Below are 27,851 nucleotides of genomic sequence, written 5' to 3' on the forward strand. Positions count from 1 at the left end.
GAAAGGGAAAAAGATAGAAATAGAGCTGTTCCCGAAGATGCAAAGCGAAGGAGCCGCCGTTCAGTGCCATCGTCACTCCGCTCTGCCTTCCGTGATGTTTGATCATGTAATCGCGTGTGGGCAGGGAGTATAGGAGTGTGCTCAGCACACAGCCCGGGGGGGGGGCGCAGGGGGAGGGTTACCCATGTTGAGAATGATGGAGAGGCAAGTGTGGTTGTGCTTCCTGACTTTCTGAGCTCTGTTGGTTAGGACGTTCACCACTGTTGCACAGCAGTGTATTTAGATGGAGGAGTAGGAGTCCGTTCTCTAAGGTCTTTGGGACAGTAGTGTTCAATACCGAACAGAAATCCAAAAACAACATTCTGACTCATTCTAGGTGTGCCAGGGCCATCTAGACACAGCTAGAACAGGTGAATCAACTTAATCCGGCTAAGTTACAGCCTGACAATGTATGCTGGTTATCAGCCAAGTTATGGAAGGTGACATTGATAGTCCTGTGAAATGTCACCACTTCCAGTCATCTGCTTATGGATGCCCATTTTGTATTAATGAAAGCCACTTATTTAAATGTCGTCGAGCCTTTATGAAACATGAGAAAGAGACATTTTCCAGAAGTGAGGTGGTAAGTGAAAGTGACAACTCCTGATATAAAGGCACTGTTTGACTGTGTCAAGTGAAGTAGGTTCTCAGATGGGTATGACTGTGGATGCTGGGGGTCAATCGCAGCTGCCTGGACGACACTGTAGGAGTTCCTGAAGCTGGTATCCTGGGTCTAACAACCTTCAGCTACTTTTTCAATGACCTTTACAGTGATCAATTGGTGCAGATTATTGCACGATGTTCAGTTCTATTCACAACTGAAATAAATGAAGCGATCCTTGCGTATCTCCAGCAGCACTTAGACCATTGCTGGTTAACATTTTTGAGAGTGTGCGCCCAAATTGATAATAATCTTCTTCAAAAAAAATCTCTCGCATTATAGTAATTTTGAGCAGGGACTACCATTGATTAACACATTAGAAATAATAATGATAGACACTTTTATTTTGAGTTAAAAGGTTGAGTCTTGTTGCTTATTTACTTGTTTTCATTGTTTTACTATTAATAAAAGCATAAAGAAGACAGATTGAAATAAGTGAGGCATTTTGGAGACTATGTCCAAAAATTATTAATATTAAGCTTTTTAAAAGACAATTTAAAACAACATAATTTCTGAATAGTACTGATACTGTAACTGTTTACTATCCAAGTATTGATGTGCACACCAGAAGGATTTCAAAACGTATCTTCCAACATCACAAGCTCTCGCAGCCATCTACTGGTGCTAACCTCCGTAGCAGGGCTGTTAGCGTGACGCTATAATAGCTTGGGGTGTTGGAGTTCAGAGTTCAGTTCTGGTGTCGTCTGTAAGGAGTTTGTATGTTCTCCTTGTGGCAGCGTGGGTTTCCTCCGGGTACTCTGGTTTCATCCCACAGTCCAAAGACACAGTGGTTAGTAGGCTAATTGGTCATTGTAAATTGCCCCATGATTAGGCTGTGGTTAAATAGATGGGTTGCTGGGTGGCGCAGCTCATTGGCCCAGAAGGGCCTGTTCCATGCTGTGTGTCTAAATAAAATTTAAAAAATAAAAGCCAGTTTCCTTTGAAAACATCTCACCGCTCTTGGGTTGAAAAAAATCGATGCTCCATTTGGCAGTAAAGATAATCATTATGTACCTTTTCATTATGGGTGGGGTTTATATAATCAAGGGGAGTCACTGCATGCCATGTGCCAACAAAATGTTTGCATGTGTCATTAGTTCACCCCTGACCTCGACAGCATTCAGGCATAAGTGGCAATCTCACTTCTGCCATGAAACGGTCAGATAATGACCATATTCAACAAGAGACAGTCTCGTCACTTACCCTTGATATTCAAGAGCAACACGACTGCAAGTGGAAATGTGGAAGGAAGTTAAAAGTGAACAGGAGTTGAATTCTGGAGATGAGATTCAGAGCAACTAAACTGGAGAAAACAGGATAGACCAGCCAGGCAGTGAGATAATCTGAGAGAGGTCCTCGGAGCCACGAAAGGGTAGTTAGAGAGAAAGATTTCATTTATGCTCAAGTCCATACCTGTGGAGGCATAACTTGTCAAGGATTCAGGCAAAAGTTTATTGCTGAGTGAAGTTGGACCTCCTTCCCCCAGCAAGAGATGACAGTATGAGATGGAAAGGGAGAGTACATTGAGAGTGAGGGTCTCAGCGTGTTTTGTTTCAGGCAACAGTTGTGTGCAAATTTGTGTTTTTTTAAGATAAACATAGTTTCTGAAATTCAATGCAATTTTAAAGAAGCACATCACAAGAACTGCTAAAAGTTCACAGTATGGATTAATTTTTTTAGGCTGCCAATGAACTTTTTGAGCACGCACTGCTGTTGTCTTACAAAGAGGCTAATTCTCTTAATGACTAATTGCAGCTGCTTTTCTGAGATAAGGTGAATGTTCGCTGGTGTGAACTCTGCCTTGTCTGACCCTTTTTGTATCAGAGTCTAGAGTTACAAAGATTAGTAAATACTGTATCTTGGGTGTGCGATTAAAGTGGTGATTTTCTTTCCAATTTATATGGATACTTTATAATTAGTAATTTTCTTCAAACTTAAAAGAAGAATGTTTGTAATAAAAAAAATAGAAGCTGCTAGCAAAACGTGTGTTGCCCATCACAAGTTGCCTGTAATGGGTAATGTGCCACCTGCTTTATCTGCTATAGTACGTTATCTCACACAATCTTTGGGCTTCTTGTGCTTATGTCTGCAAATAGTTGTTCTGCATTTTGATTTTTAATTAGTTCTCTTAGTAAAAGAAAACATAAATTTTGTTAGATCTTACAGAAATTAACAACATTACACAAAACGCTTGCCTATTGCACTTGAGAAGCTCACTGGGCAAATTCTAAACTTAGTCTCAATTTCTGATTTTCCCTAATGTTCCAATAAATACTTTTGTTCCACTTTGTTCATTTATTTTTCATTCTGCTGCTATTGTTCCTTTGATGCTTCATCTTCTAAAATCCTTCAGTGGAGAAATTATTTTAAAAGTTAGACCTTGGTGTATTTGATGTTCAATTTGGTTCAATTTCAGCTCCAGTCAAAATAATTTGTGAGAACTACATTTGCTTTGCATGTCTTGTCAAGATAGTTTTGAAAACTTTTTTTTCAAATATAAACATTATTCATAATATGTACGGTAAATACGGTCAGAACCTGTCTTGATCTATGTTCATTATACAATCAATTACAATGTGTCCAAAATATTTTTTCATCCTTAACTGTAGCATCCATGAAGCATCCGAAAGTCTGTTCTTCAGGGTGCAGTCTTTCAGTCTGTAATAGCAGTGCGACCCCAGATTGTGGTGCTTCCCTACAGAGAGTCTGAGGTGGCTACTTGAAGCATCATTGTGTTGCTTAGCATGCACTCTATCTCTTGGAATGTACCATTCAACAGTATTTACTTGCTGATGTCTCCTTCCACTGGAAGACCAATAAGTTTTAGGCAGACCAGAAGGGCTACTACAGGAGATTAAATAGAGGCAGAGATCTCTGTTTTGCAGACCACTGCCGTACTCCCAAAGGGGGGTTCTGAAATGCATGAAGGCAACTTAGATGTACTACAGCTTGTGACAGCTGTGGTATAGGCAGGAAATTCTCATCATTTGCATTTCCTAAATGTGTAAAATCATGTTTTTCTTGTGAACATGTCTTATTTCATGCTACGTGCCTGTGGTGCTGCTGTGGGAAGTTTTTCATTGTTCCTGCATATACTTGTACTCGTGCATGTGACAACAAACTTTAACTCTGGCTTTCTCAAGGAAATATTCTTTGCTCAGTAACTGCTTGATGGCAGGAACTGAGCTAAACCCCACTGATGGTTAGCATGCCACAGTTCTTGGATCCTGCCACCCTCCCAACCCAACCAAACTTCTGATTTCCCATCGTTCCTACCGTGTCTGATAAGGAAATGCTCTAAATGTTGCTAAGAGGTAATTGATGATGGAACAGATAAGAGGAGTATGTGTGTGAGGCCTGTTTGCAAAGCTAAAATGATTACGTTTCATCCTACCTTTTTGCATTTCGTATTGATAGTCATAGCACCTTTTCTTGTTGTTGCTGTCAATTGTGTGTATTTCACCTCTGAGATCGCATTAACTCACTTTTCACTGGAGCCAATTTCAATGCTGTGTTTCCATCTGGCCTATAAAGCTCCTCCAGTCGATTCAGAACAGATAATCCAGAAGTGTGGTAAATTCAGCTTTGATCGTAAGAGTGCTTAGTCCCATTAAGTGTTTTGTCGTGAATATCGGACTTTGGAGTGAAAATGCCCCAAATTAATAGTCCTGTATTATGGAAGAATAATTCATTCTGAAGAGGCTTATATTTTTCTCCCTGACTTTGGTTTCCGACATATAAATAAGTGTAGTTAATACTGGTGATTTAAAACCTTTATTTCTTTTCTCAATAGGTTTGTTTTCAATGACCATGAGAGAACTTCCTGGTGTTGCTCATAGAGGTCCAAAGTGGATTGTTTTAGATGGAGATATTGACCCCATGTGGATAGAATCACTCAATACTGTAATGGATGACAACAAGGTTAGTAGATTATACAGTATGTGGTTTAGTTGCTTTTATGGTTTGTTTATAGCAATCTCAAGGAATCTTTAGACAGTTTATATTCCCCATCCCTTCCAATCTTTCAACTCCAGTATTCCCTTATTCCTCCATCGAATCCAAGTGCAAGCCTCAAACCTCAATGTACTGAATTTGGCAGTGTAGGAGAAGATGCATCAAGAAGCGGTCAGTACCTGGACCGTTGACAGGGCAAATTAAATATACACCTTGAGGTTGCCCCTGTGAATAGAGAGGAAGAGATAACCACTGGGTGTATGTCAGTGGGGACGGGGAGGCGCAGGCGAGTGTGTCAATGATTATACTTTGGAAACAGTCAAAAAGGAATGGATCTGATTGCAATTAGTATTGATCATTTAAGTTTATACGGTGCTTGCTTATCCCAGCAAACTACTGTTGCAGCAGAGTTCAGAAACAGGCTTTAGACATTGGCTGTACACCTCTTTTAAGCAAAAACAGCCTGATATGGAGGGTAGTGTACAATTCCTGCCTGGTGCTTCAGTGCCTTAAATTCCCAATTTAACCCCTAGAAACTTAAGTCTAGTTTTACCCTTAATGAATAAAAACATTAATTTTGGAAGTGATATTTGTTAACTTATTGTGAACATTGATAAAGGTTTTTAAGTCCTGAAAAGAACTTCGAATTAAAAGAACTGTATTTGGTTTTGTATCCAGAGTATTTTCTTTCTTGTTTTCTGTATTATGACCTTTCAATATCCCCCAAATCAGGTTTAATATCACTGGCATATGTCGTGAAAATTATTTGTTTTGCAACAGCAGTTCATTGCAATACATAATTCAAAAAATAAAAATTACAAGTATGTGCAAAAATAAATAAGTTGTACATAAAGAGAGTCTAAACAAAGTAAGGTGTAGTGTTCGTGGGCCGGTTTTGCTCGGTTTGTTTGAACCACCATTGTTGGTGGTATGAACTTAGAAGAGTTGTTTTTGAAGGAGAATGGTTGACATTAAATCATTCTCCAAGTTTATATGATTTAAATCATGGGGCAAATGAATTTAAACCTTTCAAAGATACATAATTACTGATGCTGACAAAAACACACCAAGTAACCCCTTTGTATTTTAAAAATGGCTTGGAGTGGTATGAATGCTCTTTTCTTAGTGCACCTCTCATGAAAGGAGATGAGAGTGTTCTTCAGATAATGGTCAAAAGGTGGAAAGTGCTTGTATTTTCATTGAAAGTGAAAGCTGCAAATGTGCCCACAGAATGCTAGCAAAGCAGTGTCACTTCCAGAATATCTCAGGCTCCATCTCTCTTTAATTTGCTTGATGGTTGCCTGTCAGGATCCCCAGCACTGATATGTTTTCTCACGGTGCGTTTAAGACTGACTAACGTGTACCCTGTGCATTCTCTTAGGCCCAGTCCCACTGACTGCTCATTCTGTGCTCCTCATTTCAGCTGTTATCTCTTCAAATAACAAGCTCAAAGACGTTTTGAAACAGTTGAATGGTATTTAATTTTTAAAAATTAATGAACTTTAAATATTGAAGTCGCAATCAAGGTATATTCAAAAACAGAGTGTTCCCTCAAGATATATTTGGTACATTTTCTAAGAATTAGGTCTAGTTACTTTCCTCCCATTGTGTCCATAAACAGGGTAGATGGTATCATGAACTTCCCTTCCACTTCCCCTCCCCTAACTTGTTCGTCCATCTTGCCCCTTTGACAATTTCAGAGATATCTTTGTAACAAGATGAAATTAATATGCTGAAGAGTATCTTGCAGCTGGCAGTCTGTATTATTCAAATGTCCACTGCCTGCAAAGTTGAACTTAATGTTCCTACTTTTGTGTGCTGTGTTCTTGCTGTTTTACTGACACCTTGAACACCAAAAACAAAAAGCTGGGTGATGTCAATGAGATTTCCTCTCATGGGAAACCACTGTCTGTACCAGGATTAAATTTGCTGGTTTCTGTTGTTCCCTTGTGAATAAAATGCAAGAGTTATTCAAAAACCATGATGAAGATTGTGAAAATAAGAAGAAAGAAGTTTTGAAGTCCCTGTGATTATATACTGTACTGTACTTCCGGTGGTCACATTCTGGGCACCTACTAGACTACAGGTCAAAAGCTGAGAAGTGAGTAACGCGGGTCATTCCAACCTTGGCTGATATGAACACATTGGGCTTCAGTACATTTCTATGATTCTAAGGTACCTGTTGTAATTTAGAAAGTACAGAAAATACCCGAATTCCTGACAAAATGGCACAAAAATGTCCATAATCATGATTGAAGGACAGCAATTTTGAAAACTTTGATCATAATCTAATCATATATATATATATATATATATATTCTGGTTTAATTTTTTGTTATTGATCACGACATTTTTGTCATTTCAGCCAAGTTTCTGTTAGAAATAAGTATATATTACCGTATTAATTATTGTCCTTTAGAGAGGTTATCCTTGGTATAATTGAAGGGGGTGTCAAATGCTGATGCAAGTAACCCAGTTTCAAAAAACCAACAAGATTTGATATATTTAATAGTGATGTTTTGGGTAGGAGTTAAGGTGAGAGAGATGATCAGAGTTTTCAAGGTATCGTTAATAATCAGGCAAGACTGGCTCGGGACAGTTAGAGCTTCTGCCAGGATGATTAGAGATCTGGATTTTCATGAGCTCTGAGTTCTTGGAGGGCTGGGATATTACTGGACTGGGATAAGGGAAATCCAGATGTGATTGTCGAAAAAAAATCTGAGGGGATATTATTTTGGCATCATATATTCCAATATTTGCTCTGCACCAAGACAACCTGGTGACATTAATTCTCCTCTTCCTGAGTCACAGTGAGTTAGTTGGTTATTTAATGAGGATTTGGAACTTACCAGATTTATTGAACTAACACACATAAAAATTGCTGGTGAACGCAGCAGGCCAGGCAGCATCTATAGGAAGAGGTACAGTCGATGTTTCGGGCCGAGACCCTTCGTCAGTACCTCTTCCTATAGATGCGCCTGGCCTACTGCGTTCACCAGTAATTTTTATGTGTTGCTTGAAATTCCAGCATCTGCAGATTTCCTTGTGTTTGAGATTTATTGAACTCTATGTTCTCATCACTGCCATAGAAACATAGAAAACCTACAGCACAATACAGGCCCTTTGGCCCGCAAAATTGTGCCGAACATGTCCCTACCTTAGAAATTTCCAGGGTTACCCATAGCCCTCTATTTATCTAAGCTCCATGTACCTATCCAAGAGTCTCTTAAAAGACCCTATTGTATCCCAATTGTGCCAGTTGCATAACTTAGGTAAATTGAAGTCTGGAACTTGGTTATTGGTTAGAGTGGGATGGTTTGCGAGCAGAAGTTGCAGAGGTTTTTTTGACGGGCATTCACATGGTTTTGGTTAATGGCAGTGGCAATTGAACTGGGTTTTGGAAACTGGAGGATTGCAATTGTGATGAGCAGGAAAATAAAAACAATCAAGATCAACTTGTACACGTGGGATGGCGTGTGAAGGTCTTGGATACACTGAAGGCAGAAAAATAACAATCAACCAAATCTAAGCCAGCATATTAAACTTCAGTAAAGTATTCAAAATTGAATTCCAGATTCTCAAGATAAGGAATATACCACCGTATCATTTATATGACATTGCACGTCATTTTCAGAAGGAATGAGCGTTTTATTTTATGTTCAAATTTTAGCCAGTAGTTCAATGCAACCCCAATTAGTATTCTACGCTGCATTAATTTGAGGTGGTCTGAAATTTCCCTGCTCGTGTCCAGTCTTATATCATCCCATTCACCCATCAAGCCTGCTGACCTACTAACTGCACCTAGTTATTGAATTTTAAATTCTCACCTTTGTTTTCAATTAAAATTCTTACTTTTTGAATCCTGTCACAACCCCGCTCCTCTGTGCTTCTCTAGTTGTACTGTGGAGAGCATTCTGACAGGCTGCATCACTGTCTGGTATGGAGGGGCTACTGCACAGGACCGAAAGAAACTGCAGAAGGTTGTAAATCTCGTCAGCTCCATCTTGGGTACTAGTCTACAAAGTACCCAGGATATCTTCAGGGAGCGGTGTCTCAGAAAGACAGCGGTCATTATTAAGGACCTCCAGCACCCAGGGCATGCCCTTTTCTCACTGTTACCATCAGGTAGGAGATACAGAAGCCTGAAGGCACACACTCAGTGACTCAGGAACAGTTTCTCCCCCTCTGCCATCGAATTCCTAAATGGACATTGAAGCTTTGGACACTACCTCACTTTTTAAAAAATATACAATATTTCTGTTTTTGCATATTTTAAAAAATCTATTCAATATACATGCAAACATGCTCCGCTTCTTTTTGGATTCCAGCCTAACCAGTTCCCCACTACCACCACTCTGCTCCGTCTAGCGGAATTAGTCCTTACTCTTAATAATTTCTCCTCTGGTTCTTCCCACTTCCTTCAAACTAAAGGTGTAGCTATGGGCACCTGTATGGGTCCTAGCTATGTCTGCCTTTTTGTTGGCTTTGTGGAACAATCTATGTTCCAAACCTATTCTGGTATCTGTCCCCCACTTTTCCTTCGCTACATCGATGACTGCATTGACGCTGCTTCCTGCACACATGCTGAGCTCATTGACTTCATTAACTTTGCCTCCAACTTTCACCCTGCCCTCGAGTTTACCTGGTTCATTTCTGACACCTCCCTCCCCTCTCTAGATCTTTCTGTCTCTATCTCTGGAGATAGCTTAACTACTGATGTCTACTGTAAGCTTACTGACTCTCACAGCTATCTGGACTATTCCTCTTCTCACCCTGTCTCTTGCAAAAATGCCATCCCCTCCTCGCAATTCCTCAGTCTCCGCCACATCTGCTCTCAGGATGAGGCTTTTCATTCCAGGACAAGGAAGATATCCTCCTTTAAAGAAAGGGGCTTCCCTTCCTCCACCATCAACTCTGCTCTCAAACACATCTCTCCCGTTTCACGCACATCTGCTCTCACTCCAACCTCCCACCACCCCACTAGGAGTAGGTTTCCCCTTGCCCTCACCTACCACCCCACCAGCCTCTGGGTCCAACATGTTATTCTCCGTAACTTCCGCCACCTCCAACAGGATTCCACAACTAAGCACATCTTTCCCTCCCCCCCCCCCCCGGCTTTCCGCAGGGATCGCTCCCTACGCGACTCCCTTGTCCATTCGTCCCCCTCATCCCTCCCCACCGATCTCCCTCCTGTCACTTATCCTTGTAAGCGGAACAAGTGCTACACATGCCCTTACACTTCCTCCCTTACCACCATTCAGGGCCCCAGACAGTCTTTCCAGGTGAGGCGACACTTCACCTGTGAGTCGGCTGGGGTGATATACTGCGTCCAGTGCTCCCGATGTGGCATTCTATATATTGGCGAGACCCAACGCAGACTGGGAGATCTTTTTGCTGAACACCTATGCTCTGTCTGCCAGAGAAAGCAGGATCTCCCAGTGACCACACATTTTAATTCCATGTCCCATTCCCATTCTGATATGTCTATCTACGGCCTCCTCTACTGTCAAGATGAAGCCACACTCAGGTTGGAGGAACAACACCTTATATTCCGTCTGGGTAACCTCCAACCTGATGGCATGAACATTGACTTCTCAAACTTCTGGTAATGACCCACCTCCCCCTCGTACCTCATCCGTTATTTATTTATATGCACACATTCTTTTTCTCTCTCTCCTTTTTCTCCCTCTGTCCCTCTCACTATACCTCTTGCCTATCCTCTGGGTTCCCCTCCCCTTTTCTTTCTCCCTGGACCTCCTGTCCCATGATCCTCTCATATCCCTTTTGCCAATCAACTGTCCAGCTCTTGGCTCCATCCCTCCCCCTCCTGTCTTCTCCTATCATTTTGGATCTCCCCCTCCCCCTCCCACTTTCAAATCTCTTACTCACTCTTCTTTCAGTTAGTCCTGACGAAGGGTCTCGGCCTGAAACATCGACTGTACCTCTTCCTAGAGATGCCGCCTGGCCTGCTGCGTTCACCAGCATCTTTTGTCTTACTGGCAAGGTTGCTGCTGCAACACCATCAACTGGCTGGTATATCGCTCACCCTCTTAAGCCCTGCCAACAATGATTGTATCATCAGCAAGTTTTGTAGATGGTATTTGATCTCTGCCTAGCCACACAGTCATGTTTATAGAGAGAGTAGAGCAGTGGGCTAAGAGCACATCCCTGAGGCGCACCAGTATTGATTGTCAGCAAGATGGAAATGTTATTGCCACTCTGCACAGATTGTGGTCTTACCGTTGGGAAGTCAAGGATCCAATTGCAGAGGGAGGTACAGAAGCCCAGGTCCAGTAGCTCTTCAACCTGGACTGTAGGAATAATGGTATTAAACCCAGAGTTATAGTCAATAAACAGCATCCTGACATAAGTATTTGAATTGTCCAGGTGATCCAAGGCCCATGGAAAGCTGTTGAGATCGTGTCTGCTGTTGACCTATTGTGGCCATAGGCAAATTGCAGTGGGTCCAGGTCCTTGCTGAGGCAAGAGTTGATCTTAGCCATGACCAGCTTCTCAAAGCACTTCGTCACCGTAGATGTGAGTGCTTCTGGACAATAGTCGTTAAGGCAACTCACACTGCTCTTCTTGGGCACTGGTATAATTGTTGCTCTTTTGAAGCAGATGGGAACTTCTGATTGTAGTAGTGAGAGATTTTAAATGTCTTTGAACACCCCTGCCAGTTGATTGGCACAAGGTTTCAGAACCTTACCAGGTATGCCATCGGGGCCTGCCATCTCGCGAGGGTTCACTCTCCTGAAAGGCAGTTTGATGTCGGTCTCCGAGACAGAGATCACAGGGTCACCGGATGCTGCAAGGATCCTCGTTGCTGTAGTTTTATTCCCCCTTTCAAAGCGAGTGTAAGAGGCGTTGAGCTCATCTGCTAGTGAAGCATCACTGCCATTCATGATGTTGGGTTTCACTTAGTCGGAAATAATGGCCTGCAAACACTGCCAGAGTTGACGTGCATCTGATGTCACCTCCAACCTTGCTCAGAGTTGTTTCTTTGCTCTTGAAATAGCCCTCCGCAAGTCATACCTGGCTTTCTTGTGCAGACTTGGGTTGCCAGATTTGAATGCCACAGATCCAGCCCTCAGCAGGCTGCCTGCAAGCCTCCTGGTTCATCTATGGCTTTTGATCTGGATATTTTCTAGTAAATTCCCAGAGGCACACACTCATCCATGTTGATTTTAATGAAGTCAGTGACAGCTGTGGCATACTTATTCAAACTCAAAAATGAATCCTTGAATATAGTCCACTCCACTGATTCAAAGCAGTCTTGTAACTCTCCTGTTTCTCCCTTGTCCGTACCTTCTTGGTCCTCACTACTGGTGCCGCAGTCTTCAGTCTCTGCCAATACTCAGGGAGTGCAACTACAGCCAGGTGATCAGACTTTACAGAGTGTGGGCATGGAACATGTTTGATGGTGTGTGACAGTGGTCCAACATGTTGGTTCCTCAAGTGCTGCAGGTAATTTGTTGATAAAAATTATTTAGTGACTTTATCTAGCCGGCCTGGTTAAAATCTCCCAAAATGATGGGGAAGACATCAGGATGTGCTGTTTTATGCCTGTTGATCACCTCACAAAGTTTGTCTAGGCCTGAGGTGGAATGTACACTGCTATAAAAGTAATTGCTGAAACATCCCGCAGCAGGTAAAACAGGTGGTACTTGGTCGTGAGATCTTCCAGGTGAACAGGACTGTTTCAGCACCTCTGCATTTGCACACCATGAAGAGTTGATCATGAAGCATAAAAGACTCAGCAGTCCTATCTGGGTGGTGTATCATGAACCCTTCAGTCTGAATCACTGTGAACAGAGGGGGTTAACCAAACTCCTGTGAAACAAAAGGCACGTGTGGTCATAATGCTGCCTGATCTGAGTTCCTCCAGCATTGTGTGTTTGTCGCTCAGATATAATAGTTGTGCCTTCAGCTATCAAAGTAATGGACTGCAAGATTCCCTCCCTAATCCTTTCCATGTTGCTCTTTTGCTTGCTTATAACGTTGCTCTTTAATGTAAATCTTAATGCTTTTAAGCTTTGGGACATTTGCCCTGATACTCCATGAGTGACTCTATTTCATCTGTTTTTGTGCTAACGCTGCTGTCAAATATCTTGGAATATTTTTGCAAAATTAAATTGTAAATAAGAAGTTGTTATTGGTACCTTGATATTGAACTGCCAATCTAACATTATCCAATATATTTTTTCTGTTCCTAGGTACTGACTTTAGCTAGCAATGAGCGTGTATCCTTGACTCCATCCATGAGGTTATTATTTGAGATCAGTCATCTACACACAGCGACTCCAGCTACAGTGTCCAGGGCTGGCATAACATACGTCAATCCACAGGATTTAGGGTGGAGTCCGTAAGTAGCTTGTGGATTTGAACTGTACTCTGAATTAATACAAAGTACTCGAAGCATTCAGTAGGTCAAACAGTATCTCCAGAAAAGGTCAGAATTAATGTTTAAGTTATAGACCCTTTGTCAAAGTTTCAACCTCAAACATTCTCTGCTTTTTCCACAGATGCTGTCTAACGTTTTCATCATTTTCTGTTTTTATTTCAGAATTCCACCATCTTGAGTACTTTTAACTTTTTGTTCACTATAATACTTGAGCTGTTTTACTTTTCGAGTTACAAAAATACTCTGTTACAAAATTCACAAATCATGACCCAGAAGTTTGAGAGATGGAATAAAGTTTGCTGTCACAGAATTTGTGTGAAAAAAAACATAAACAAATCACTCTTTTTTAACTCTAATTTTTTGACGCATACTCAGATAACGTGGCTCTGCATTGCAGAAGATCATGATATGGCCCATTTTCTAGGGACATGATTCTCTCCTCCCCCCCCCCCACTGTGTAAAGAGAGGTCACCTGCATTTTTAGTCAGATATGCAGTCACTTTTCATTCTCTTGTAGGTATGTCACTAGCTGGATTGACACACATGAAGCCCAGTCAGAACGGGCAAATCTCACCATACTGTTTGAGAAGTATGTTCCTATCTGTCTGGAACAAATGCGTGGTAATCTCAAAACTGTTACTCAAACTCCTGAAAACAGTATCGTACAGGTACAAAGCATTTCTGCTTTTATGTTTTTGCTCCTAAGTTTTTAATTAGATGTGACTATTGAAGCATTTGAGTTACTATCACCACTTTCAATTGTTAAAAATTTTGTTGAAGTTATGTAATTGAAGGAGCCTACTTAGCTCATGCCAGTCTAAATTTATGTTTTAATATTTTTCTTTGTTTCACTAAACATTTTCTTCTCTTTCAGACCTTATGTTCTTTGCTAGACTGCTTACTAACGCCCAAAAATACACCCCCAGACACTCCACGTGAGATCTATGAGATGTACTTTGTGTTTGCTTGTGTCTGGGCTTTTGGTGGAGCACTGTTACAAGATCAAGTACGTTTCAAACAATTTTCTTCTTTGTATTTGAAACTTGTCTTTTTTTCAATTGGAACAGTTCAGTAAAATGTTCACAAGTCATAACAAATAGAAAACTGTAGGAAAAAATATGTTTAAAACATTGATCAGTGATTTGAATTAAACTGGATATTTAAATATTGAGGTTTACAGATCATACTTTTAAGCTAACTAAGAATTCTGACAAGCTAGGATTATTAACAAAGATAACTATGTGTCTGCCCCTGGACTGAGGGGAGGAGCCACAGGGGCAGTCAGCAGAGGGGCATGTCCAGACAGGTAACCCAGTTACAACATATTACCACATTTACCACATTCACCCCTCTTTTTTTTAAAAGAGTCCTGCAGGGTGAAGTGACTGACAATATTTAAAACAAGTATATTTACAGGTCAAGTCTATCAGGCGGTCCAGTCCGTCGCTGTGATCTCCGTAGCACCAGTGGTAATTACACCAGCGACAGCGTTGTGCTGGCTCCGGCCTGACTTGAGGTGCCAGCACGTTAGGCGTCGGTAATCCCTCGTGCGTGTGCGTCGCGCCCGGTATGGGAGTGTAGCATGGTGGCTGTGTAGGGCTTGGAGTGCGCGGTGTCTCGTGGGTATATATATCGGTGGATACGGGGTTAATAGTCACCATGGAGTGTTCAGCGTAGGGGCCCAGTGCTACCAGTGCCACGTGCTAGTCAGAAATAGGAGGATATATCAGATGAATACGTGGCTTAAAAAATGGTGCGGGGGGGGGAGGGATTCAAATTTTGGGGCATTGGAACCAGTTCTGGAGGAGGTGGGACCGGTACAAACAGGACGGTCTGCACCTGGGCTGGACTGGAACCAATGTCCTAGGGGGAGCGTTTGCTACTGTTGTTCAGGAGGATTTGAACTAATGTGGCAGGGAGATGGGAACAAATGCAGAGAGACAGAGGGGTGTAAAATGAGGTTAGAAGCAAAAAGTAGTAAGGTGAAATGTAAAAGTGGCAGGCAGTCAAATCCAGGGCAAAAATCAAAAAGGACCACTTTTCAACATAAATGTATAAGGGCTAAGAGTGTTGTAAAAGAGCGCCTGATGGCTTTGTGTGTCAATGCAAGGAGCATTCGTAACAAGGTGGATGAATTGAATGTGCAGATAGTTATTAATGAATATGATATAGTTGGGATCACAGAGACATGGCTCCAGGGTGACCAAGGATGGGAGCTCAACATTCAGGGATATTCAATATTCAGGAGGGATAGACATGAAAGAAAAGGAGGTGGGGTAGCATTGCTGATTAGAGAGGAGATTAACGCATAGAAAGGAAGGACATTAGCCGGGAGGATGTGGAATTGATATGGGTAGAGCTGCATAACACTAAGGGGCAGAAAACGCTGGTGGGAGTTGTGTACAGGCCACCTAACAGTAGCAGTGAGGTTGGGGATGGCATTAAACAAGAAATTAGAAATGCATGCAATAAAGGAACAGCAGTTATAATGGGTGACTTCAATCTACATATAGATTGGGTGAACCAAATTGGTGAGGGTGCTGAGGAAGAGGATTTCTTGGAATGTATGCGGGATGGTTTTTTGAACCAACATGTCGAGGAACCAACTAGAGAGCAGGCCATTCTAGACTGGGTATTGAGCAATGAGGAAGGGTTAGTTAGCAATCTTGTCATGCAAGGCCCCTTGGGTAAGAGTGACCATAATATGGTGGAATTCTTCATTAAGATGGAGAATGACGGGACTTCCGGTAGCGCTCATGGAGTGAAGTCGCGTTCTTGACTCGCTCCATTACCTCTGAGTTTTTTTTCTCTATGGTCAGCTATACTTTAATTAACCATTAAGGCATCAATTCTTACAATACTTTGAATTAAACTGAATTCTCCGACAACTGGATGATACTTAGATCTGCTATGTCTAAGAACGGGAAAAACGGCAAGGATGGTAAACCTCCGGTTAAACCGAAAGCTACGGATCTCCCCCCGACTGAATCACCGGTGACTTTGAATGCTATATCGGAGTTAATTCAGAGGGAAATTTCAACCTCTGTTAGGGAGATGATTCGTACGGAAATTGCAGGCCCTGTTAAAGACCTGATTCATACGGAAATCTCAACTAATTTCCAGAAAATTGCCGATTTAATTGATAAGATGCAAACATGTATTGCGGAACATCAGTCGGCTATATCTGATCTTCAAAAATTCGCGCAACAAAGTGAGCTTAAGATGGGGAAAATCGAAGAAACAATTAATGTAATGAAGAAGAAACTTGACTTTTTGACTTTTAAAAACTCTGACTTGGAATCTAGAATGCGACGGCAGAATTTACGAATGATCGGGGTGAGGGAAGCTGTGGAATCTAACAACCCCATGAAGTATTTTTCTCAACTTTTAAAAGATGCATTCCCTACTGTATTTCCTGACCAACCACCGCTTCTGGATCGTGTTCACAGAATCCCATCATACTCGTCTAGGTCAGATAGACCTAGGCATGTTATCTTACGTTTTCATTACTTTCAAGACAAGGAGAGACTGTTTCGATTCGCTCGATCTAAAGGTTTCATTGATTTTTCGGATCTTAAGTTCCGATTCGTGGAAGATTTCAGTAAACCAATCTGGGACCAACGGGTTCGTTACAGATCCGTGATGTCGGAATTCTATAAGATGGATTTAAGACCAGCGCTGCTGTACCCTGCACGTCTAAGGATTCGCATGTCAGATGGAGCCCTTCGTTTTTTTGATTCTCCATCGGATGCCCAGAGTTATCTGGATCAACTTTCATCTTCAACATCTTAATTGCTTTTTTTTTAATTATCTCCGTTGATCAGAGGCTGTGAATTGGTTGGTTTTAACTTTTTCGTGCCCTATTTGGGCAGAAAAGTTTATTTTTGATTTCTTAATATGGTTGCTAAACTTTCTTTTTAACTGCGTCATTTCTTTCTTTTCCCAGGGGATTCTGGGTGGTTACTTCCTTTTTGTCATCTTACGTATTTCCTGTGTGGCCTTAAATGTTGTAGTTTTTTTAAATTTTATTCTGTTTTGCTTTTTATAACCACTTTATGTCAATAATCTTATTTTTTCTTGTTGCTGTGTCTATTCATGGGTTTGAGGTTTGTTGTGGTTTTTTTTAATATATATTTTCCGGCTTTTGTTCTGTTCTGTGTGTATTTTAATTGAGCTACCTTTTTTTTTACTTTTTTACTGTTTTACAATTAGCTGATCCTTTTCATATTTATACCGTTTTTTTTAGGGAGCGTATACCGGAAGTCATGGGGGTAGTTTTAGCGCTTGCTTCTTTCTGGCGGGTCTGCTTTAGATTTTGCCTTGGGGTCTTGGGGCGGGGGGTGGTGGGAGGGGCTTCACGTTTTAGTTTGTTTCTCTTTGGGCTATATACATTATTGAAGTACTGGTTGCGTCCTTTTTCCCGGTATCTTTTGTATGTTCTGTTTCCTCTCCGGGTTTGTGGGTCGCGCCTATCGTCAATCCTCCTTGTTGTGGGTTGACTTTAGGATTTATGGAGTCTATTATTAATTTTGTCTCCTGGAATACTAACGGTCTTAATCATCCTATTAAAAGGAAAAAAAGTTTTTAAAGTATTCCGGAGACTTAAAGCACAAATTTTATTTTTACAAGAGACCCATGTACGGAGGGGGGACAGACTACGTTTTTTCAAATTCTGGAAGGGTCAACAATTTCATTCGAACTCCAATGCTAAGATTCGAGGCGTCTCTATTTTTATAGATTCCTCAGTTACTTTTATACAACAGGATATTATCTCTGATCCGAATGGTAGATTTTTATTGGTTAGTGGTTTACTATTTAATAAAAAAGTAGTTTTGGTTAAAGTTTATGCTCCTAATATGGATTGTCCGGAATTTTATAAATCATTGTTTGATCAGTTTCCGAATTTGAACGAGTTTTCATTGATCTGGGGCGGAGATCTTAATACCTGTTTGTCTCCAGCTTTGGACCGTTCGGCTCCTTTACGGACTTTACCTAATAAATCTGCAAATCTGATTAATTTTTTCCTTTCTGATTCTGGGTCGACGGACATTTGGCGTTTTCTGCATCCTCAGGAAAAAGATTTTTCCTTCTTTTCACATGTTCATCATTCCTATTCAAGAATTGATTATTTTTTCATTGATTCTCGTCTTATTCCTTCAGTGATTAAATGTGATTATGATTCTATAACCATTTCGGATCATGCTCCACTTAAGCTTTCTATTAAAATTATGGCCAATATACCAAACAATAGACAATGGCGTTTTAATTCGCTGTTGCTTCAGGACTCGGACTTTGTTAATTTTATGAATGAACAGATTGAGCTTTTTTTTACAATTAACCATACAGAAGATATTTCGGTTAACACTCTTTGGGACACTTTTAAAGCCTATATTCGGGGTCAGATTATTTCGTATTCTGTTGCTTTGAGGAAGAAACAGAAGCAGGAGGAGATGGCAATTGTGGACAAGATTAAAGAAATTCATAAGAAATATGTTATGGCTCCTTTTGAGGAGTTATACAAACAAAGAACTGAACTTCAAATGGAACACAGTTTACTACTCTCGTCCTCGATTGTAAACCAATTAAAGAAAACAAGAAGTGACTTTTATGTTCACAGTGACAAAATTGGCAAGCTGCTGGCTAATCAATTGAAATCTAATTATGTTAAATCTCAAATCAATCAGATTTATAACCAAAATGATCGATTGATACTGGATCATGTGGGGATTAATCAAACCTTTTGTGATTTTTATTCTTCTTTATATCAATCAGAGTCTCCTCGAGATTCTAAATATATGAATGATTTTTTAGATAAGTTAGACTTCCCTCAGATTTCACAGGATATGTCTTCTTTATTAGATACTTCCATTACAATGGATGAGATTAAGAATGTTATTTTTTCTATGAATCTGGGGAAAGCTCCTGGCCCTGATGGGTTTACCGTTGAATTTTATAAATGTTTTGCTTCTTTATTGATTCCTTGGCTCTGTAGGGTTTTTGAGGCTTCTTTGAAACTTGGTAAACTTCCTGAATCTTTTAATAGAGCATCAATTTCTCTAATACTAAAGAAGGATAAAGACCCTGCTCAATGTGCATCTTATAGACCAATATCTTTATTAAATGTTGATTCTAAAGTTTTTTCTAAGTTATTAGCAAATAGACTAGAAAAAGTACTTCCTTCTATTATTTCGGAAGACCAAACGGGTTTTATTAAAGGTCGTTACTCTTTTTATAATATTCGTACATTGTTAAATATCGTTTATACTCCCTCACAAAATGTTCCTGAGTGTGTTATTTCTTTAGATGCCGAGAAAGCTTTTGATAGAGTAGAATGGCCTTATTTATTTAAGGTGCTTGAAATGTTTAATTTTAGCTTGAAATTTATATCCTGAATTAAACTGTTATATCATTCCCCTGTAGCCTCGGTTCGTACTAACTCTTTAAACTCACCTTTTTTTCCTCTCTTTCGTGGTACTCGACAAGGCTGTCCTCTTAGTCCCCTATTATTTGATATTGCATTAGAACCTCTTGCAATTGCTATTCGAGAATCTTCAAATATTACTGGGATAACTCGGGGATTAAAGTCCCATAAATTATCACTCTATGCTGATGATTTACTTTTATATATTTCTAATCCTGAGAAATCCATTCCTGCTGTTTTAGAGTTATTAGCACAATTTGGTCTTTTCTCAGGTTATAAATTAAATCTTAGTAAGAGTGAACTTTTTCCGATTAATAAACATCTTCCCTTATATTATAAATTTCCATTTAAATTGATTAATAATTATTTTTCATATCTTGGGATTAAAATTACTTGTAAATACAAAGATTTATTTAAGACTAACTTTTTACCATTAATAGACCTTATTACTCAACTTTCATCTAAATGGTTTCCCTTATATTTAACTTTGATTGGTCGTATTAATGCAGTTAAGATGTTTTTTTTGCCAAAATTTTTATATGTGTTTCAGGCATTACCAATTTTCGTTCCAAAATCTTTTTTTGATAAAGTTGACTCTAAAATTTCTTCATTTATTTGGCAGAATAAGAATCCGAGACTGGGTAAAATACATTTACAGAAAGATAAGAGAGATGGAGGTTTAGCATTACCTAACTTTAGATTCTATTATTGGGCTATTAATATTCGACATATGAAATTTTGGTTACTTGACCAGGACATACTATCTATTCCTAAATGGGTAGCATTGGAATTACAATCTGTTCAGGGTTATACACTTGGTTCTATTTTAGGCTCCTCTCTCCCTTTTGATTCGAAACGTCTTAAGCAGGTCTCTAACCCGATAGTTAAATATGCTTTGCGCATTTGGTTTCAATTCAGAAAATTTTTTGATCTTAATCAATTCGGGTTAGCGATTCCTATTTTAGGTAACATATTTTTCCTCCCTCTTTTACGGATCGTGCTTTTCAAACTTGGAAGACTAAGGGTATTTTACGGTTTTTGGATTTATTTTTAGATGGTTCCCTTATGTCTTTTGAACAATTATCTAATAAATATAACTTATCAAGAATACATTTTTTTAGATATTTACAAGTTAGAAATTTCCTAAGTACTATACTTTCTTCCTTTCCAATGCTTCCTCCTACATATATTTTAGATTCGATAATTAACCTCAATCCATGTCAGAAAGGTGCATCGGCTATGATTTATAATATTATTATGAAACTTAGGAAAGCTCCATTTGATAAGATTAGGGTAGATTGGGAACAGGAATTGGGGCTTACCATTTCTGTGGATGATTGGGGGCAGATTTTACAATTAGTTAATACTTCCTCTATTTGTGCTAAACATTCCCTAATTCAATTTAAAGTGGTTCATAGAGCACATATGTCCAAAGATAAGTTAGCGCGTTTTTACTCGCATATTAATCCTTTCTGTGATAGATGTTCGGGGCAGATAGCCTCTTTAACTCATATGTTTTGGTCTTGCCCTACTTTGGAAACTTTTTGGAGAGATATTTTCAATATTATTTCTAAGGTATTAAATATAGATATCTCTCCTCACCCTATTACTGCTATCTTTGGACTACCTAAAATCTCTAGTAATCTTTCCCCTTCAGCCCGTAGAATGATTGCATTTCTTACTTTAATGGCGAAAAGATGTATTTTACAACATTGGAAAGAGCTTAATGCTCCAACTACCTTTTTTTGGTTTTCTCAGACGATTTTATGTTTGAATTTGGAGAAAATTAGAAGTAACCTTTATGATTCTTCATTTAAATTTGAACAGATTTGGGGACCTTTTATTTGATATTTTCATTTAATGTAATATTTACCCTTCTTGTTTTTTTTTCACTGTTTTTAATGGAGGTCGGGATTGAGGACGTGATTTTAAGTTTAACTCTGTTTGGTTTCAAGTTAGCCCATTGCTTTGCCTTGCTTTTAGTTAGCTGCACGGTGGGTTTTTTTTTGGGGGTTTTTTTTTTCCATTGATATATATAAAATTTAGTATACTATTATGTTATCTTGGTTTCTTATGTTTAAATTACATTGTTTGTAGTATTTTTTTTGGTATTGATATCTTTTGGAATTTTATTATACTTTAACATTGTATTAATGTTTATATGGCTTACCTTTTTTGTATACTTACTCAATAAAAAGATTTAAAAAGAAAGAAAGATGGAGAATGACATAGTTAATTCAGAAACAAAGGTTCTGAACTTAAAGAAGGGTAACTTTGAAGGTATGAGACTTGAATTAGCTAAGATAGACTGGCAAATGATACTTAAAGGGTTGACGGTGAATATGCAATGGCAAGCATTTAAAGATCACATGGATGAACTAGAACAATTGTTCATCCCAGTTTGGCAAAAGAATAAACCGGGGAAGGTAGTGCACCCGTGGCTGTCAAGGGAAATTAGGGATAGTATCAATTCCAAAGAAGAAACATACAAACTAGCCAGAAAAAGCAGCACACCTGAGGACTGGGAGAAATTCAGAGTCCAGCAGAGGAGGACAAAGGGATTAATTAGGAAAGGGAAAAAAAGGTTATGAGAGAAAGCTGGTAGGGAACATAAAAACTGACTGTAAAAGCTTTTATAGATATGTGAAAAGAAAATGATTGGTTAAGACAAATGTAGGTCCCTTACAGTCAGAAACAGGTGAATTGATTATGGGGAGCAAGAACATGACAGACCAATTGAATAACTACTTTGGTTCTGTCTTCACTAAGGAGGACATAAATAATCTTCCGGAAATAGTAGGGGACAGAGGGTCCAGTGAGATGGAGGAACTGAGGGAAATACATGTTAGTAGTGAAGTGGTGTTAGGTAAATTGAAGGGATTAAAGGCAGATAAATCCTCAGGGCCAGATGGTCTGCATCCTAGAGTGCTTAAGGAAGTAGCCCTAGAAATAGTGGATGCATTAGTGATAATTTTTCAAAACTCTTTAGATTCTGGATTAGTTTCTGAGGATTGGAGGGTGGCTAATGTAACCCCGCTTTTTAAAAAAGGAGGGAGAGAGAAACTGGGGAATTATAGACCGGTAAGCCTGACCAGTGGTGGGGAAAGTGATAGAGTCAGTTATCAAAGATGTGATAACAGCACATTTGGAAAGCAGTGCAATCATCGGACAAAGTCAGCATGGATTTGTGAAAGGAAAATCATGTCTGACGAATCTCATAGAATTTTTTGAGGATGTAACTAGTAAAGTGGATAGGGGAGAACCAGTGGATGTGGTATATTTGGATTTTCAAAAGGCTTTTGACAAGGTCCCACACAGGAGATTAGTGTGCAAACTTAAAGCACACGGTATTGGGGGTATGGTATTGATGTGGATAGAGAATTGGTTGGCAGACAGGAAGCAAAGAGTGGGAATAAACGGGACCTTTTCAGAATGGCAGGCAGTGACTAGTGGGGTACCACAAGGCTCAGTGCTGGGACCCCAGTTGTTTACAATTATATATTAATGACTTAGGCGAGGGAATTAAATGCAGCATCTCCAAGTTTGCAGATGACACGAAGCTGGGCGGCAGTGTTAGCTGTGAGGAGGATGCTAAGAGGATGCAGGGTGACTTGGATAGGTTGGGTGAGTGGGCAAATTCATGGCAGATGCAATTTAATGTGGATAAATGTGAGGTTATCCACTTTGATGTCAAGAACAGGAAAACAGATTACTATCTGAATGATGGCCAATTAGGAAAAGGGGAGGTGCAACGAGACCTGGGTGTCATTGTACGGCAGTCATTGAAAGTGGGCATGCAGGTACAGCAGGCGGTGAAAAAGGCGAATGGTATGCTGGCATTCATAGCAAGAGGATTCGAGTACAGGAGCAGGGAGGTACTACTGCAGTTGTACAAGGCCTTGGTGAGACCACACCTGGAGTATTGTGTGCAGTTTTGGTCCCCTAATCTGAGGAAAGACATTCTTGCCATGGAGGGAGTACAAAGAAGGTTCACCAGATTGATTCCTGGGATGGCAGGACTTTCATATGATGAAAGACTGGATCGACTAGGGTTATACTCGCTGGAATTTAGAAGATTGAGGGGGGATCTTATTGAAAAGTATAAAATTCTAAAGGGATTGGACAGGCTAGATGCAGGAAGATTGTTCCCGATGTTGGGGAAGTCAAGAATGAGGGGTCACAGTTTAAGGATAAAGGGGAAGCCTTTTAGGACCGAGATTAGGAAAAACTTCTTCACACAGAGAGTGGTGAATCTGTGGAATTCTCTGCCACAGGAAACAGTTGAGGCCAGTTCGTTGGCTATATTTAAGAGAGAGTTAGATATGGCCCTTGTGGCTAAAGGGATCAGTGGGTATGGAGATAAGGCAGGTACAGGGTTCTGAGTTGGATGATCAGCCATGATCATACTGAATGGCGGTGCAGGCTCGAAGGGCCGAACGGCCTACTCCTGCACCTATTTTCTATGTTTCTATAGCTTTATAAGGCAGCTTGTGGTCGAGCCCACCAGGGAAAAGGTAATTCTGAATTGGGTGTTAAACCAGATTTGATTAGGGAGCTTAGGTAAAGGAACCCTTAGGAGGCAGTGATCATAATGTGATAGAATTCACACTGCATTTTGAGAGGGAGAAGCTAAAGTCGGTATTACATTGGAGTAAAGGGAATTACTGAAGCATGAGAGAGATAAGCAGGCCATAATTGATTAGAAGGGGACACCAGCAGTGATGATGGTAGAGTAGCAATGGCTGGAATTTCTTGGAGTAAATTGGAAGACACAGGATTGGTTCATATCAAAGAAGAAGAAGTATTCTAAAGGAAGGATGAGGCAACCCTGACTGATAAGGGAAGTCAAACACACCATAAAACTAGAAGAGAAGGTAAATAATAAAGTGTTAAATTGTGGGAAGCTAAAAGATTGGGAAACTTCTAAAAACCAACAGAAAGCAACTAAAAAGCCATAAAGAAAGAAAGGACGAAAAATGAAGATAAGCTGACCAATAATATAAAAGCAAATACCAAAAGATTGTTCAGATGTATAAAGAGTAAAAGAGAAGCAAGGATGGGCACTGGATCACTAGAAAATGTCACTGGAGAGGTAGTAATGGGGACAAAGAACTCGAGGATGAACTGAGTAAGTATTTTATGCCAGATTTTGCTGTGAAAGTTGACAGCCATATGCCAAAAATTCAAGAAGGTCAGGGGTCAGATGTGAGTGTAGTTTCAATTACTGAGGAGAAGGTGCTTTGGAAGGTGAAAAGTCTGAAGGTAGGTAAGTCAGATAGAAGAGATGAACTGAACCCCAGAGTGGAGGCATTAGTAGTGATCTCTCAGGAATCACTAGATTCCAGAATGGTTCCAGAGGATTGAAAATTGCAAATCTCACTCCACTTTTTAAGAAGGGAGGGAGGCAAAAGACAGGAAATTACATGCCAGTTAGCCTGATGTAAGATGGCGGAGTCCATTAATAAGGATGAGGTTTCGGGGTACTTGGAAGTACATAAGGAAGTAGACCAAAGCTAACATGGTTTCCTGAAAGGAGAACCTTGCTTGACCAATCTGTTGGAATTCTTTAAGGAAAAACAGGCAGCAAAGACAAAGGAGAGTCAATGGATATTGTTTACTTACATTTTCAGAAGGTATTTGACAAGGTTCCACACAGGAGGCTGGCAAAGAACATAAGAGCGAATGGTATTGCTGGAAAGATATTAGCATGAATAGAAGCTTGGCTGGCAGAAGGCGAAGAATGAAAATGAAGGGGACTATTTCTGGTTAGCTGCTGATGACTAGTGGTGTTGGAGTACCTATTTTTCTGATCTGGATAACAAAATTGATGGCTTTATAGCCAAGTTTGCAGATGATACAAAGATAGGTAGTTGGGCAGATAATGTTGATGATTTAAAGAGTCTGCAGAAGGACTTGCACTTATCCCCCTATCCAAAAGGATTTAGGAGAGTGGGCAAAGAAGTGGCAGATGGAATACAGTGTATGGAAGTGTCTGGTCATTCACTTTAGTGGAAGGAATAAAGGTATAAGCTATTTTTCTGAATAGGGAGTGAATTCAGAAATTGGAAGTGCAAGGGGTCTTGGAATTCCTAGTGCAGGATTTCTGAAAGGTTAACTTAACTGATTCAGTCAGTGGTAAGGAAGGCAAATGCAATTTTTGGATTCATTTCAAGAGGACTAGAATAAAATTTAAAGTAAGGATGTATTGCTGAGGCTACATAAGACATTGGTCAACCTCATTTGGAATATTGTGAGCATTTTAGGGCCACATACCTGAGGAAGTCTAGAGAGCGTTCAGAAGAATGATACCAAGAAAAAAGAGGTTAAAGTATGAGGAAGATTTGATGACTCTATGCCTGTACTTGCTGGAGTTTGGAAGAATAAGAGGGATCTTATTGAAACCTATCTAATATTGAAAAGCCAAAATAAAATGGACACATAATAAATGCTTTCTATAGTGGGAGAGTCTAGGAGCAGAGAGCACAGTCTCAAAATAGGAGGATGACTCCTGAGAACAGAGATGAGGAGGAATTTTTTTAGCTGGGAATTGTAATTCTGCGGAATTCATTGCTACAGATGGCTATGGTGGTCAATTTATTTGGGATATTTAAAGCATAGGGTCCTAAACAGTAAGGGCAGCAAAGGTTATGGAGTGAAGGCAGAAGAATGGGGTTGAGAGGGATCAAATGACAGAACATTCGATGGGCTGAATGGCCTGATTCTGTTCCTATGTCTTATTGAAACATACACTTTTGTATTTATTATCTGTAAAACAAATCTACCAACTTACCATCATTTTACCACAAGCCCCCACTCACATCAGTAAGAGTCAAAATGAGATCCAGTTTCCCAACCTCGGAAGCCAACTTTCATCAGTGAAGAAGTTTACCTTCGCCTTCAATGCGAGAGCTCAGCCTTTGGTTACTGAAGCAATGTCTGTATAAAGAATGACGTCTCAAGTCTGGCATGATTCTTTTGATCTACCAGGCAGGAGTGATTGTTGTCTTCCCACATACTTTGGAAAATTTGACTTCCTGCAGTTGAACTGACTGGAGAGATGCCACCAAGACTAGCTCCCCTAAATTTTCCAAATCACTGGTGTGATAAGTAAACCATCATCAGTATTCTCTTCCAGGCTGACATCCCCACATTGCAGCTCTTTGGGCAGGCTCAACATCAGACTCTCAAAATACACACATTATTAACAATCTTTGTTATGAGAAGAGGTTACAAGGTCAACAGAGAAAAGCAATTCGAAGATATCCCCAAAGTCTCATTGAAAAAATGCAACATCCACACTGAGCATAGGGCACAGTACAGGCCCTTCAGCCCACATGTTGTGCTGACCTTTTACCCTTCTGTACGATCAATTTAACCCTTCACTCCCACACAGTGCCCCATTTTTTTTCTTTTATCCATATACTGCCTATCTAAAAAGTCCTGAGTGTATCTGCCTCTACTACCACTCCTGGCAGCTTGTTCCACACACTCACCACTTTCTATGTTGTAAAAAATTCTATATCTGATATGCCCTCTCTTTATTCCTCTGATCACTTTAAAGTTATGCTCCCCCTTATTAGCCATTTCCACTCATCGAAAAAGTCTTTGGCTGTCCACTCTTTCTATGCCCCCTATCATGTTATACAACTCGATCAAGTCACAATTGGCTTATGACTTTCAAGCTGGACAAGGAACTTTTGGGATGTCGCTAGGAATGTGTCAGGAGCATGTGGGAAATTGGTGTGAAATGATATAATTAGCACACTGCTTCCAAACTATCCATCTACCTTCCTCATCAGCCATCTCTTTCTGTGTGAGTGGAAGCATTTGCAGTCCCCATGCTTGTCTCATTCGTCAGCTCAAAACCCACAGAAATGGAATGGAGGGAAGTCATCTTTGATCTAGAAATTTTATAAGAGATAAATATGTTTATAAAAATGCTTATTGATACTTTGGGCTATCCTATGAGGGATGTTCAAATAGGATGGTTCCATTCTCACTGGAGCTTAGAGGAATGAAAGGTGATTTAATTGAAACAAAACATTCTGAGAGGATTATGGGATAGTTGGTGAGCAGGTATTCCTTAAGGACTGAAATCATAAAATAATTCCTTTGGGGATTGTGAATATTTGAAGTTCTATCAAAGAGGGTTTTGGATTTTGAATCAAAGTGGGAATGAGAATCAGACTCTGGTTTAATAGCACCGACATACGTCAAAAAATTAGTTGTTACATGGCAGCAGTACATTGCAATATATAATAAAAACTGCAAATTGCAGTAAGAAGTATATGTATATTTTTAAAAGTTAAATTTAATAATTAGTGCAAAAAGAGTGTTCATGGGATAATTATCCATTCAGAAATCTGATTGCA

General features: G+C 39.9%; 1 protein-coding gene across 1 annotated transcript in view; it reads left to right on the plus strand.

Annotated features, from left to right (window-relative positions):
• Positions 1 to 27,851, plus strand: part of dnah9l (dynein, axonemal, heavy polypeptide 9 like) — a 317,674-nt gene that overhangs the window by 140,293 nt on the left and 149,530 nt on the right. Inside the window, 4 exon segments of the mRNA XM_063052593.1 lie at positions 4,494 to 4,621; positions 12,871 to 13,019; positions 13,576 to 13,726; positions 13,933 to 14,064. Coding sequence (XP_062908663.1) covers positions 4,494 to 4,621; positions 12,871 to 13,019; positions 13,576 to 13,726; positions 13,933 to 14,064 — 560 coding nt within the window.

The sequence above is a fragment of the Mobula hypostoma genome, chromosome 6 (assembly GCF_963921235.1).
Source record: "Mobula hypostoma chromosome 6, sMobHyp1.1, whole genome shotgun sequence".
Lineage (NCBI taxonomy): Eukaryota > Metazoa > Chordata > Chondrichthyes > Myliobatiformes > Myliobatidae > Mobula > Mobula hypostoma.